At 47.2% G+C, this 14,435-nt stretch overlaps 1 protein-coding gene across 1 annotated transcript in view; it reads left to right on the top strand.

Moving 5' to 3' along the window:
• The first annotated feature begins 6,881 nt into the window (after window positions 1–6,881).
• PPM1G (protein phosphatase, Mg2+/Mn2+ dependent 1G) overlaps window positions 6,882–14,435 on the top strand; it is a 24,923-nt gene continuing 17,369 nt past the window's right edge. Inside the window, exon 1 of the mRNA XM_023229979.1 lies at window positions 6,882–7,283. Coding sequence (XP_023085747.1) covers window positions 7,164–7,283 — 120 coding nt within the window. The 5' untranslated portion in view covers window positions 6,882–7,163. The remainder of the gene's footprint in view (window positions 7,284–14,435) is intronic.

The following is a 14,435-nucleotide window of genomic DNA, read 5'->3' as shown; positions in this document are numbered from 1 at the left end:
ATTATTATTATTATTATTATTATTATTATTATTATTATTTTGAGACAGGGTCTTGCTCTGTCACCCAGGTGGAAGTGCACTGGTGCAACCACACCTCATGCAGCCTCAACCTCCCAGGCTCAAGCAATCCTCCTACTTCAGCCTCCCACAGTGCTGGGATTACAAGCATGAGCCACCAAACCCAGTCACAATATATTTTATTTTATTTTTTGAGACAGAGTCTCACTCTGTCACACAGGCTGGAGTGTAGTAGCACAATCTTGGCTCACTGCAACCTCCGCCTTCCGAGTTCAAGAGATTCTCCTGCCTCAGCCTCCGAAGTAGCTGGGATTACAGGCGCTCACCATCATGCCCGGCTAATTTTTTTGTATTTTTAGTAGAGATGGTTTTCGCCATGTTGCCCAGGCTGGTCTCAAGCTCCTAAGCTCAGGCAATCAGCCTGTCTCAGCCTCCCAAAGTGTTAAGATTATAGGAGTGAGCCACCATACCCAACCCACAATTTATATCATTAATAAAAAGATAAACCCCAGCTTATCAGTCTGAAAGATCTGAATTTTGGTTAATGGTCCTTTTGTGATTTTCTTTAGGATAAAGATAGGTATTTCTTTTGTATGCGTCTAGAGGGCCCATTCTAGTGATTTCCATGAGTATGGGCAGATTGCTTCAAGATTAATTCATGTCTTACCTTCTAGAAATAGAAAAGTACAACTGTAAAACATAACACTTTTCTGACTTAAAAAAATAGTTTCATTTATTGGGCACTTGTTCTGCGTTCCTTTAGGTGACAGTCAGTCAGGTGTGGCCACAAGAGGAGACACGGGAGAGGCACAATAAAACAGTTTATTACACTTACAGGTTTTAGAAAGAGGGTCATTATATGCCAGACAAGGTCACAGGGGAAATGCCAAGTTTTGGTCAGATGGCAGAAGACAGTAAGAGGAAGAAAGTATAGACCAGAACTTTTTTTTTTCTTTTTCTTTTTTTTTTTTGAGACAGAGTTTCACTTTTGTAGCCCAAGCTGGAGTGCAATGGGACGATCTTGGCTCACTGCAACCTCCGCCTCCCAGGTTCAAGTGATTCTCCCACCTCAGGCCTCTAAGTAATTGGGATTACAGGCATGTGCCACCATACCTGTCTTATTTTTCTGTATTTAGTAGAGACAGGGTTTCACCGTGTTTGTCAGGCTGGTCTCAAACTCCTGACCTCAGGTGATCCACCTGCTTCAGCCTCCCACAGTGGTGTTGGGATTACAAAGATGAGCCACTGTGCCCAACCTAGGCCAGAACTTTTTTTTTTTTTTTTGAGTCAGAGTCTCATTGTGCTGCCCAGGCTGGAGTGCAGTAGTGCGATCTTGGCTCATTACAACCTCCGCCTCCCAGGTTCAAGCAATTTTCCTGCCTCAGTCTCCTAAAGAGCTGGGATTACAGGTGCACGCCACCATGCCTGGCTAATTTTTTGTAGAGACAGGGTTTTGCCATGTTGGCCAGGCTGGTCTAGAACTCCTGACCTTGTGATCCGCCTGCCTAGGCCTCCCAAAGTGCTGGGATTACAGGTGTGAGCCACTGCTCCGGGCCTAGGCCAGAACTTTTATTGGGGTTTCTAAGAGTAAGGCAAGGCAGGACAAAGAGTTTAGGATTGGCTAGTTTGAATAACTCCTGCAGGCTCTAAACTTTGGGGATGGTCCCTAATTGCCTGCGATGATTAAGGCAAAAGAATGTTGCTTCTTGGGATGTATGGGCCAGATAGGGAAGGTATAGCTCTGGACTGGTCAGTTTATGTATCAAAGGAATGTTTTGGCTGGGCGTGGTGGCTCACACCTATAATCCCAGCATTTTGGGAGGCCTAGGCTGGCGGATCACTTGAGGTCAGGAGTTCGAGACCAGCCTGGCCAACATAGTGAAACTCCAGTCTCTACTAAAATTATAAAAATTAGCTGGGTGTTGTGGCCTGTGCCTGTAGTCTCAGCTACTCAGGAGGCTGAGGCATGAGAATTGCTTGAACCCAGGAGGCGGAGGTTGCAGCGAGCCAAGGTGGCACCACTGCACTCCAGCCTGGGTGACAGAGCAAGACTCCAACTCAAAAAAAACAAAGAAAAAAAAGTCTTGCCTGTAATCCCAGCACTTTGGGAGGCCGAGACGGGCGGATCACGAGGTCAGGAGATCGAGACCATCCTGGCTAACACGGTGAAACCCTGTCTCTACTAAAAAATACAAAAAACTAGCCGGGCGAGGTGGCGGGCGCCTGTAGTCCCAGCTACTCGGGAGGCTGAGGCAGGAGAATGGCGTAAACCCGGAAGGCGGAGCTTGCAGTGAGTTGAGATCCGGCCACTGCACTCCAGCCTGGGCGACAGAGCGAGACTCCGTCTCAAAAAAAAAAAAGAGTCCTTTCCTATTTCTAATTGGTTAGCCCTAGGAAGGGCGGTCTCTCCCAGCCAGAAACGGTTTTGTAAGATGTCAAAATATGGCCCGGGTGCAGTGGCTCATGCCTGTAATCCCAGCTCTTTGGGAGGCTGAGGCAGGCAGATCACCTGAGATCAGGAGTTCAAGACCAGCCTGGCCAACATGGTGAAACCATGTCTGTACTAAAAAATACAAAAATTAGCCGGGCGTGTTAGCGGGCGCCTATAATTCCAGCTTCTCAGGAGGCTGAGGCAGGGAAAATTGCTTGAACCCAGAGGAGGAGGTTGCAGTGAGCCAAGATCGTGCCATTGTACTCCAGCCTCAGTGACAGAGCGAGACTCCATCTCAAAAAAAAAAGGATATCAAAATATGGCCGGGCATGGTGGCTCACATCTGTAATCCCAGCACTTCGGGAGGCCGAGGAGGGCGGATCACGAGGTCAGAAGAACCAGACTATCCTGGCTAACATGATGAAACCCTGTCTCTACTAAAAATACACACACACACACACACACACACACACATACACACACACACAAAAGATGGGCGTGGTGGCACACGCTTGTAGTCACAGCTACTTGGGAGGCTGAGGCAGGAGAGTCACTTGAACCTGGGAGGCAGAGGTTGCAGTGAGCCAAGATCATGCCACTGCACTCCAGCCTGGATGACAGAGTGAGACTTTGTCTCAAAAAAAAAAAAGTCAAATATATATTTGACTACAGAATATATATATATATATTTATATATATATATAAATTATTGAGTATAAAGGGAAATAAGAACTAGCCCAGAATCCCAGAAATAGACTCTCCCTCTTCTTTTTTAGTAACTTCAAAATATTTAAATTCCTTCTTTCTTAGCCCTAAATCTTGTCCCTGAAATTTTTTTTTCCCTCTCTGGATCAATCTTTCACCTTTAATCACAACCAAGAAGGAATACAGTATCAAAACTGCTGAGCTTTTAAAGGTATCGTTTTATGAATAGTATAATATCAAGATGTATATGCATCACATGTATATGAAGAAAGGGTCAAAAACAATTGGATCCAGGCACAACCGTGTGCACCTACCCAGGAGGCTGAGGCGGGAGGATCGCTTGAGCCCAGAAGTTTGAGGCCAGCCTGGGTAACATAGGAAGACAATATAAATTTATAATATGCAATATAAATATGAGCATATTGGCATATTTTGGATGATCTGGATTAACACTTTTTTGAGTGATCTTCAGTTCACATGCAAATTTACAATTGAACTGGTGTCACATTATACTCTAAAGTTAGAGCATTTAACCTTTTTTTTTTTTTTGAGATGGAGTCTTGCTCTGTCGCCCAGGCTGGAGTGCAATGGCACAATCTCAGCTCACTGCAAACTCCGCCTCCCAGGTTCAAGTGATTCTCCTGCCTCAGCCTCCCAAGTAGCTGGGATTACAGGCGCCTGCCTCCACACCCGGCTAATTTTTGTATTTTTAGTAGAGACAGGGTTTCATCATATTGGCCAGGCTGGTGTCGAACTCCTCAGGTGATCCAGCTGCCTCAGCCTTCCAAAGTGCTGGGATTACAGGTGTGAGTCACCACGCCCATCCACATTTAACCTTTAAGGCAGTGTTGCCCAGGCTGGCAACATTCCCAGAGATCTATATAATTGCATGCCTCAGGGTTCATAATTTCTTTCTTTCTTTTTTTTTTTTTTGAGACGGAGTTTCGTACTATCACCCAGACTGGAGTGCAGTGGCACAATCTCGGCTCACTGCAACCTCTGCCTCACAGGTTCAACTGATTCTCCTGCCTCAGCCTCCCAAGTAGCTGGGATTACAGGCATATGCCACCATACCCTGCTAAGTTTGTAGTTTCAGTGGAAACGGGGTTTCTTTTTTTTTTTCCGAGACAAAGTCCTGCTCTGTTGCCCAGGCTGGAGTGCAATGGCACGATCTTGGCTCACTGCAACCTCTGCCTCTTGGGTTCAAGCGATACTCCTGCCCTAGCCTCCCAAGTAGCTGAGATTACAGGTGCGCGCCACCATGCCCGGCTAATTTTTCTATTTTTAGTAGAAATGGGGTTTCACCATGTTGGTCAGGCTGATCTCGAACTCCTGACCTCGTGATCCACCCGCCTTGGCCTCCCAACATAGCAAGACCTCATTTCTTAGAAGGAGGAGGAGGAGCAAAAGGAGAAGAAAGAAGAGGCTGAGTAACTTTTGTTGTTGTTGTTTTGTTCATTTGTTTGTTTTTTGAGACAGGGTCAGAGTCTCAGCTCACTGCAACCAAGACTGAGTAATTTTATATGCTCCCTCTACCCTGCTTTGGTCAGAGATCTCATCTAGGTTCCTGGCAACCTGCAAGCCTAATTAACATCTTTTCCACTCTCATGGCTCAACTCTAATATTTTCAATGTTTTTATATTTAGTTGTCACACTAAACGGAACCACTGTTTTCCCCCCAAAACTAGCATCCCCTCAAACTGCACCTTTTTCTGTTAATAGCTCCACCACATTTTGTTATGCAGAGTCAAAATCTTGGTGTTATTCATTCATTCAACAAATACTTAAACATTATTCAGCACATACAACTGTGCAAGGGATGCCAGAGAACACAATGGTAAGTTTAATGGAAACTCTGCCGTCATAAAGGCTTATATTCTATCAGGAAAGACAAATAAGTGTGCACCCAAACTAGTATAGTGACAGCAGAGAAGACTTCCTGGAGAAAGTGATGGTCAAGAGGGGTGTGGAGAGGTGTGCTGCATGGGTAAAAGTGTAAGATAAAGCATGGCTTTAGACGCACCCAAAGACATTGCTGAATCAGAGTTGTAGGAGAAATGCAGAGAGAGAGAGGCATATGTGAATCCGGATGATTTGCATAAAGGGTCTTGTAAAGTATAAGGAATTTGGACTATCTGAAGAGTATGAGGAAGTCATGATTAGTTTTATGTTTTTAAATAATCTTTTTTTTTTTTTGAGTTGGCGTTGCTCTGTCACCCAAGCTGGAGTGCAGTGGCACGATCTCTCCTCACTGCAACCTCTGCCTCCGGGGTTCAAGCGATTCTCCTCCCTCAGCCTCCTAAGTAGCTGGGATGACAGGAGCGCGCCACTACGCCTGGCTAACTTTTGTATTTTTAGTAGAGACGGGTTTCACATGTTGGCCAGGCTGGTCTCGAACTTCTGGTCTCAAGTGATTCACCCCTGCTTGGCCTCCCAAAGTGCTGCGATTACAGGTGTGAGCCACCGTGCCCGGCCGAAAAGAATCAATATTGCCATAGTTTGGAGAATTTCTCCTTTTCTCTCCATCCCTTGAATCCAATTTATTACCAAATCTGTCTCGTTATTGTCTAATTTGTCCTTTCATCTGGATTCCCACTGCCACCCTGCCTGGTACCACCTTACGCCCAGCTCTTCTCATCTCCTGCTTAGAGCTCTCTCACCAGTAGCAGTGCCCCAGGCCGGGTGCAGCGGCTCACGGCTGTAATCCCTGCATTTTGGAAGGCTGAGGCGGGTGGATCACGAGGTCGGGAGTTCAAGACCAGCCTGGCCAAGATGGTGAAACCCCCGTCTCTACTAAAAATACAAAAATTAGCCAGGCGTGGAATCCTAGCTAGTCGGGAGGCTGAGGCAGGAGAATCGCTTGACCCGGGAGGTGGAGGTTGGAGTGAGCGGAGATAGCGCCATTGCACTGCAGCCTGGGCAACAACAGCGAAACTCCATCTTTAAAAAAACCAACAGTGCCCCAGACTCTCTCTCTCTCCAATGTACACTGCGTACAAAGACTAGACCAACGATGCCAAAAGTTACACCAGGATGACAATGAAGTCCAAGTCATTCATCTTGGCGCTTCTTTTTATCAAGTTAGGAGCTAATATTACAACTTAGAATCATTCTCCAAGGCCAGCCAGCTTCCTCAAAAATCTCCCCAAATGCAGTTCACATTCTTCCCTCACTCCTCCAAACCTAACATTATTCCCCTTTCCCGTGGCATAATACAATCCAGAAGCATCCTGAGAGTCTACATCCTTTCAATCCTCCAAGACACAGCTTCTCCTCCCATCCTTTGAGCTTTTCTCACCCAGAATAGGCTGTACCAAACATTTCTACATTGTATTAACTCGAATTATGTCACAGATCGAGGTCTTCGCTTTCCTTTGTCAGAAAAGACTCACATTCTTCTCATATAGGCCTCGCAGGGCCTGGCCAAGTGCTTCCTAAGCGCAGAACAAACACTAGTCAACTTTAATTGAACCAAATCGGGCGGGGTTTGCGGAGTCTGAGGGTGCGACGTTGAGGAGACGGGGATGAAAACACTGGAGAACGGGCCGGAAGCGTCGAGTCCGACACAAAAGAGGCGTCAGACAAAACGCCAAGAGGCTGGGGACTGGGAACGAAGAAGTGGTGCAGGGAAAGGCGAACTGCCACCTGCTCGAGGCAGAGGAGGAGAACCGCGGCCGTTGGTGGGCGTGGTCGCGCCAGTCTCGCGGGAGCGGCCGTTGGGCGGGCCGTTGTCCCTGCGGGCGGGGCGAGTTGCTAAGGAAATGACTGCCCGCAGCGCCTGGCCCCGCCGAGCCGGCCGGGCGGGGTCTGGAGCGGCGCCGTTTCCGCTTCCGCTCCCTCTCAGCTCCCGTCCCGTTACCGCCTCCTGGCCGGCCTCGCGCCTTTCACCCGCACCTTGCGTCGGTCGCGCCGCGGGGCCTGCTCCTGCCGCGCGCACCCCCGGGGCTTCGGCTCCGGCACGGGTCGCGCCCAGCTTTCCTGCCCCTGAGGCCGCCGGCCAGCCGTCGCCATGGGTGCCTATCTCTCCCAGCCCAACACGGTGAAGTGCTCCGGGGACGGGGTCGGCGCCCCGCGCCTGCCGCTGCCCTACGGCTTCTCCGCCATGCAAGGCTGGCGCGTCTCCATGGAGGTGAGGCAGGGGCCCATAGGCTGGCCGCTGCGGGGCGGGAATCTGACGGAGAAAGGGAGCGGGGGATGGGGTCCTCCCCTGGGAAGGGTCCCAATCGGGAGCCTGCGGCCGCAGCGGCCGTTTGCGGGGCGACAGAGACCGCGGGGTCGGGGCCGAGAGGGAGCTCCCGATGCTTAGGGACCGTATGCCGGTGGCCAGTGGCGGCGAGGGCTCGGCCATGCGGAAGAGGCACCTTCCGCCCACTGACCGCCCTCTCCCCGAGCTTTGGCGCCATCCTCTCGTGCCAACCTAGCCCTCCAGGCTCATCAACGGTGTGAGGTTTAGTGTGGGAGTAAAGAAGGAAAGAGGGACTATTTATTCATTTGTTTTTCGAGGGAGAGGTGAATAGATGTGAATAACTTTTTAAATTTTAATATTTAAAATATGTGATGTGGGAAGCCTCTTTTGGTTAGGAGTTTGACAGTGAAAGGAAACCCGGCCAGAGTCTGTTTCACATTCTGGTTGCCTGGCCTTGGGCTCTTGCATGTTAATTTCAGAGGCTGGACCCGACCTCCAGGGGTTGTCACTCATTTGCACTCTTTTCAGGGCCTTTTACTAACTTTGGAAAACTTGAATTATGTTGGTCCCTAGATTTTTCTTCTTATTATGCTTGGTTTTCTTTCTCTCTTAGGATTTCTCTAAAACTTAATCAGTAATTGTCGTTTGCCTATAATTGTTTTATAGTTTCTTTGATTTTAAGTCATTTCATCAATTTTTTTCATCACAACCTACCTACAAAGAGCTTTTCTAGAAAATTTTACTCTGGACAAAAGGGGGAAAGGAAAACTCTAGGGGGAAAAGTAGTATTAGGTAAAACTTGATGTGAAACTACAAAAGAGAAGAGGGAAAACTGTGGTAGGGAGGAAAGGGAGGAAGACGGGTTAACCGTGTCTTTGTGAAGAGCATTCTGAAGTCTAGGCAAAAGGGCCAGGGAAATATTCTGTCTGGGATTGAGGGTTTATCCACCTACCGGGTGGGCTTCAGGTAACAGCGAAATACTGTCTCCCTTGGGAATGGTTTCAAATCCCTCGCTCCTCCCTGTGGTTAGGTCTGGAATGACAGTATGAACTTAAATGTTTTGTTTTCCAATTCAAATTTTATACTCATAACTGACCTTAATAATTTTATAATTAGGTATAAAATTTCAAGACTGTAGTGGATCCTATAGTTCATCTCATCTGCTTTGGCTCCCACTTTTTTTTCTTTTTGAGATGGAGTTTTGCTCTTGTGGCGCGATCTCAGCTCACCACAACCTCCACCTCCCAGGTTCAAGCGATTCTCCTGCCTCAGCCTCATCAGTAGTTGGGATTACAGGCATGTGCCACCATGCCCGGCTTATTTTGTATTTTTAGTAGAGACAGGATTTGTTCATGTGGCTGGTCTCAAACTCCTGACTCAGGTGATCCACCCGCCTTGGCCTCCCAAAGTACTGGGATTACAGGCGTGAGCCACCACACCCGGCAGCTCCCACATTTTATAGCTAAGAAATTGAGGCACAGAAAGGTTAGGACACTGCCTTGGTGGAAAGAATCTGTAGGATCAGATTGTTGAAGACACTAGACATTGTTAAGCATCTATGTCAAACTGAAGCATAGCATTCATATTTCACCACCATACACAGTATAACTATTTGGTAGATGTAATTGTCTATTAGAAATATCTAGACCGGGCACAGTGGCTCACATCTGTAATCTCAGCATTTTGGGAGGCCGAGGCAGGCAGATCACCTGAGCTCAGGAGTTCAAGACCTGCCTGGGCAACATGGCGAAACCCTGTGTCTACAAAAAATACAAAAAAATTAGCTGGGTGTGGTGGCACCCACCTGTAGTCCCAGTTACTTGGGAGGCTGAGATAGAAAATCACTTTGAGCCCAAGAGGCAGAGGCTTCATTGAGCCGAGATCGCCCCGCTGCACTCCAGTCTGGGCGACAGAGCGAGATGCTGTCTCAAAACATAAATGAATAGGCCAGGCGCAGTGGCTTATGCCTGTAATCCTAGCACTTTGGGAGGCTGAGACCGGTGGATTTGCCTGAGCTCAGGAGTTTGAGACCAGCCTGGACAACATGACAAAACCCCGTCTTTACTAAAAATACAAAAAATTAGCCAAATGTGGTGGTGCATGCCTATTAGCTGGGCATGGTGGCGCGTGCCTATAATCCCAGCCACTCAGGAGGCTGAGGCAGGAGAATCGCTTGAACCCTGGAGGTGGAGGTTGCAGTGAGCCAAGGTCGTGCCACTGTACTCCAGCCTGGGTGACAGTGAGACTCTGTCTCAAAAAAGAAAAAAGAAAAAGAATGAGTAAATAAATCTGGATATAGTTTCAGAAGGAAAGTAGGTAGTCGAGAAGTTCCATTTCCGTGGCATTTTCTGTTAATGTTGTGAGATTTGAGGTGAATATTCCATCTCTCAGTAAAATGTTTCTTCTAGGTTTCTCATTTAATATTTTTCACTTCTCTGCTGTTTTTCCATTTCCTTAGTGCCCTTCTTTCTAGTTTTCTTTATGGATTGAGTTGCTTGGCTACTCAGTGTTTCACGTTGGTTTGCCCAGTGATTTCATACTATTTGCTGCTTCTCTGTAGGGCATTTCCCTTTATTTTTGGTTTCTCCTCAATTAGAAAATGATTTTTTTGTCAGGGACAGTTTAGTGTATAGAGATCTTACTAGACTATTCCTTACATCCTAATCTTCCTCCTGAGAGATAATTGCTTAGGGTATTAAAATCTTGCTAATGTGCTGTTTCTGAAGTTGCCCTTGTTTGAATAAATATGCCTAATCAATAGTTAAATATGCCTAATCAAATCCTCTTGAAGAGTATTGTTTGGGATCCTAGTCTGCTTCACTGATACTTTTCCTTCTGGCTTTTTTTCTCCTCAAAGTGTAGCATAGTTTCTTTGCTATTGCAAGAAAATAACTATGAGTTCTAGCCTCTTCCCTGAACCTTATCTTTCCAGAAAATATAAAGTACTCCCATTCCTCTGAAGCTTTAGGGCTTAATCCAACAATTAATAAAGTTTATGTACCCTATTTGCTTGGTCCTAATGCTTCATTTGAGGTAAGGTTATCATACTACTAAAGGTTGTTAAAATCCTGACTGATGGGTAGATTCAGTCGTAGGGAGGACTCTTGAGACAAAGACGGCAACCATCAATAGCTGGCATTTTTATTTTCTGCCTCTTTCCAGCTTCTCTTCCTGTGTGACCAGGGTGGTGGTGGTGGTGGTGGTGGTGTTTTGAGATGGAGTTTCTATCTTGTTGCCCAGGCTGGAGTACAATGGTGTGATCTTGGCTCACTGCAACCTCTGCCTCCCGGGTTCCAGCGATTCTCCTGCCTCAGCCTCCTGAGTAGCTGGGATTACAGGCATGTGCCACCATGCCTGGCTAATTTTGTATTTTTAGTAGAGATGGGGTTTCTCCACATTGGTCAGGCTGGTCTCGAACTTCTGACCTCAGGTGATCCCAAAGCGCTGGGATTACAGGTGTGAGCCACCATGCCCAGCAGCCAGGGTGTTTTGAGAAGAGGTAATCAAAATACCACAGACCAGGTGAAGCGGCTCACGCCTGTAATCCCAGCACTTCGGGAGGCCAAGGTGGGCAGATCACCCGAGGTCAGTTCGAGACCAGCCTAGCCAACATGGTGAAACCCCATCTCTACTAAAAATACAAAAATTAGCCAGAGGCCAGAGAATCGCTCAGGAAGGCCAGTGAGCTGAGATTGCACCGCTGCACTCCAGCCAGGGTGACAGACTCTGTCTCAAAAAAACAACAACAAACAAACCACAGATGATGTTCCCCTCCCTCCTCCTTTCTCCATGAAAAAAGTGGCTGTGGTATGTACTTTGGAATTAAGAGGTAGGGACTGGGCACGGTGGCTTATACCTGTAATCCCAGCACTTTGGGAGGCTTAGGCAGGCATATCACAAGGTCAAGAGACCAAGATCATTCTGGCCAATATGGTGAAACCCTGTCTCTAAAATACAAGAATTAGCTGGGCATGGTGGCGCGTGCCTATAATCCCAGCCACTCAGGAGGCTGAGGCAGGAGAATCGCTTGAACCCAGGAGGCAGAGGTTGCAGTGAGCTGAGATTGCGCCACCGTACTCCAGTCTGGGCAAGACTCCATCTCAAAAAAAAAAAAAAAAAGAGGTAGATTGTGGAGGGGTGCCTGAGCAATATATACGGTAAGGCCCTTGAGTTTTTGATGGCTAAATAAGAAGTCCAATCTGAAAATAGATTCGGTGGATGTAGTCTTTTTTTTTTTTTTTTTTTCCCGAGACAAAGTCTCGCACTGTTGCCCAGGCTGGAGTGTAATGGCATGATCTGGGCTCACTGCAACCTCCGCCTCCTGAGTTCAAGCAATTCTCCTGCCTCAGCTTCCCGAATAGCTGGGATTACAGGTGCCTGCCACCATGCCCAGCTAATTGTTTGTGTTTTTAATAGAGACAGGGTTTCACTATGTTGGCCGGGCTGGTCTCCAACTCCTGACCTTGTGATCCGCCTGCCTCGGCCTCCCAAAGTGCTGGCATTATGGGCGTGAGCCACCATGCCTGGCCTATCAGTTGATGTAGTCTTAAAGGGACAAGAGTACATTTAACATTTGGTTGTGAGGTTCTCTGGAAGTGACAAAACTGCTTTCTATGGAGAGTTAGGAATTTTTTTTTTTTTTTTTTTTGAGACAGTCTCGCACTGTCACCTGAGCTGGAGTGCAGTGGCTCTATCTCAGCTCACTGAAACCTCCGCCTCCTGGGTTCAAGCGATTCTCCTGCCTCAGCCTCCCAAGTAGCTGGGATTACAGGCGTCTGCCACCAGGCCAGCTAATTTTTTTTGTGGAGATGGGATTTCACTATGTTGGCCAGACTCCTGACCTCGTGATCCTCCCGCCTCGGCCTCCCAAAGTGCTGGGATTACAGACTTGAGCCACCATGCCCGGCCAGGAATTTTCTGTCCTATGAATCATAATTTTCATTTTATTAAAGGCAGTGTCAATATCTATAGTATAATTTTGAGTAGGCCGGCTATTTATTGCTGTGTAGAAGCTGCCTTATTAATGGTCAAAAGGGGTCATCTAGAATTGACTATAGAGATAGTATTGAGCAGAAAATAATTAAAATACCTGCATATTAGTTTCAGTCATTAAATTAATGGAAAAAATACAAAAAGAAACATCACAAGTATGCTATGGGGTTCTACCTTAGGGCATTGAAGGTTGAAAAACATTTATTTTCTTATCCTCAAATTAGCATCTCATATCAATAGCTTAAAGCACTTTTAACTTACTAAACCAGGTCAGAATTTCTCTGATTTTTTTTTTTTTTTGAGACGGAGTCTCCGTCACCCAGGCTGGAGTGCAGTGGTACGATCTCGGCTCACTGGCCTTCCTGTTCAAGTGATTCTCCGGCCTCAGCCTCCTGAGTAGCTCAGATTACAGGCATGTGCCAGGACGCCTGGCTAATTTTTTGTATTTTTAGTAGAGACGGGGTTTCTCCATGTTGGTCAGGCTGGTCTCGAACTGCTGACTTCAGGTGATCCGCCCGCCTCCGCCTCTGAAAGTGCTGGGATTACAGGCATGAGCTACCGTGCCTGGCCAGAATTTCTTTGTCTAGAATGTAGTTAAGCAACTTTTATAAAAACGCATTATTTGCATTTGATTAGCATACAGTACCCATTCACAGTACAAAGCTAGTATAGGATTATATCACATGTATGCCCATGAGCATGGAGAAACTCTTTTCTTTTCTTTTCTTTTTTTGAGATGGAGTTTTGCTCTTGTTGCCCAGGCTGGAGTGCAGTGGTGCGATCTCGGCTCACTGCAGCTTCCGCCTCCTGGGTTCTAGCAGTTCTGCCCCCGCCTCCCAAGTAGCTGGGATTACGGGCACGCGCCACCATACCTGGCTAATTTGTTTGTATTTTTAGTAGAGAAGGGGTTTCGCCATACTAGCCAGTCTGGGCTTAAACTCCTGGCCTCAAGTGATCTGCCTGCCTCAGCCTCCCAAAGTGCTGGGATTACAGACATGAGCCACCGTGACCGGCCTTTTTATTTTTAAAATTATTTATTTATTTTGAGACAAGGTCTTACTCTTGCCCATGCTTGAGTGGTAAGGAGTACAGGATTTCTTGTGCCAGTTCCTTCACATCCTCACTACCCTTATCTACCTTTACAGTGACTTGATCATAGCTCACTGTATAGCGTCCTGGGCTCAAGGGGTCTTCCAGCCTCAGCCTACTATAGGCACATGCCACCATGACGTGCTATTTTTTTATTTTTTTAAATTTTTTGTAGAGATGGGGCCTTGCAGTGTTGCCCAGGCTGATGATTTATTTATTTATTTGAGACGGGGTCTTGCTCTGTTGCCCAGGCTGGAGTGCAGTGGCCTGATCTCCTCTCTCTGCAAGCTCCACCCCCCAGGTTCATGCCATTCTCCTGCCTCAGCCTCCCAAGTAGCTGGGACTACAGGCGCCCACCACCACGCCCGGCTAATTTTTTTGTATTTTTAGTAGAGACGGGGTTTCACCGTGTTAGCCAGGATGGTCTCAATCTCCTGACGTTGTGATCCACCCATCTCGGCCTCCCAAAGTGTTGGGATTACAGGCATGAGCCACCGCACCCGGCCTATTTATGTTTGTTTGTTTGTTTGTTTATTTGAGATGGAGTCTCACACTGTCGCCCAGACTGGAGTGCAGTGACATGATCTTGGCTCACTGCAAGCTCCGCCTCCTGGGTTCACACCATTCTCTTGCCTCAGCCTCCTGTGTAGCTGGGACTACAGGTGCCCACCACAACACCTGGCTAATTTTTTTTTCTGTATTTTTAGTAGAGGCAGGGTTTCACCGTGTTAGCCAGGATGATCTCGATCCCCTGACCTAGTGCTCTGCCCGCCTCGGCCTCCCAAAGTGCTGGGATTACAGACGTGAGCCACCACGCCCAGTCTATATTTATTTATTTATTTTTTTAGGGTCAGGGTCTCCCTCTGTTGCTCACGCTGGAGTGCAGTGGCACAATCATAGCTCACTCGCAGTCTTGACCTCCTGGATTCAAGCAATCCTACCTCAGTGTCCTGAGTAACTAGGACTACAGGCACATGCTGCCAGGCCCAGCTAATTTTTTTTTTTTTTTTTTTT

The sequence above is a fragment of the Piliocolobus tephrosceles genome, chromosome 15 (genome assembly GCF_002776525.5).
Source record: "Piliocolobus tephrosceles isolate RC106 chromosome 15, ASM277652v3, whole genome shotgun sequence".
Taxonomy (NCBI): Eukaryota; Metazoa; Chordata; class Mammalia; order Primates; family Cercopithecidae; genus Piliocolobus; species Piliocolobus tephrosceles.
Note: the sequence above shows the minus strand (reverse complement) of the source record. Positions and strands in the feature narration are given on the sequence as shown.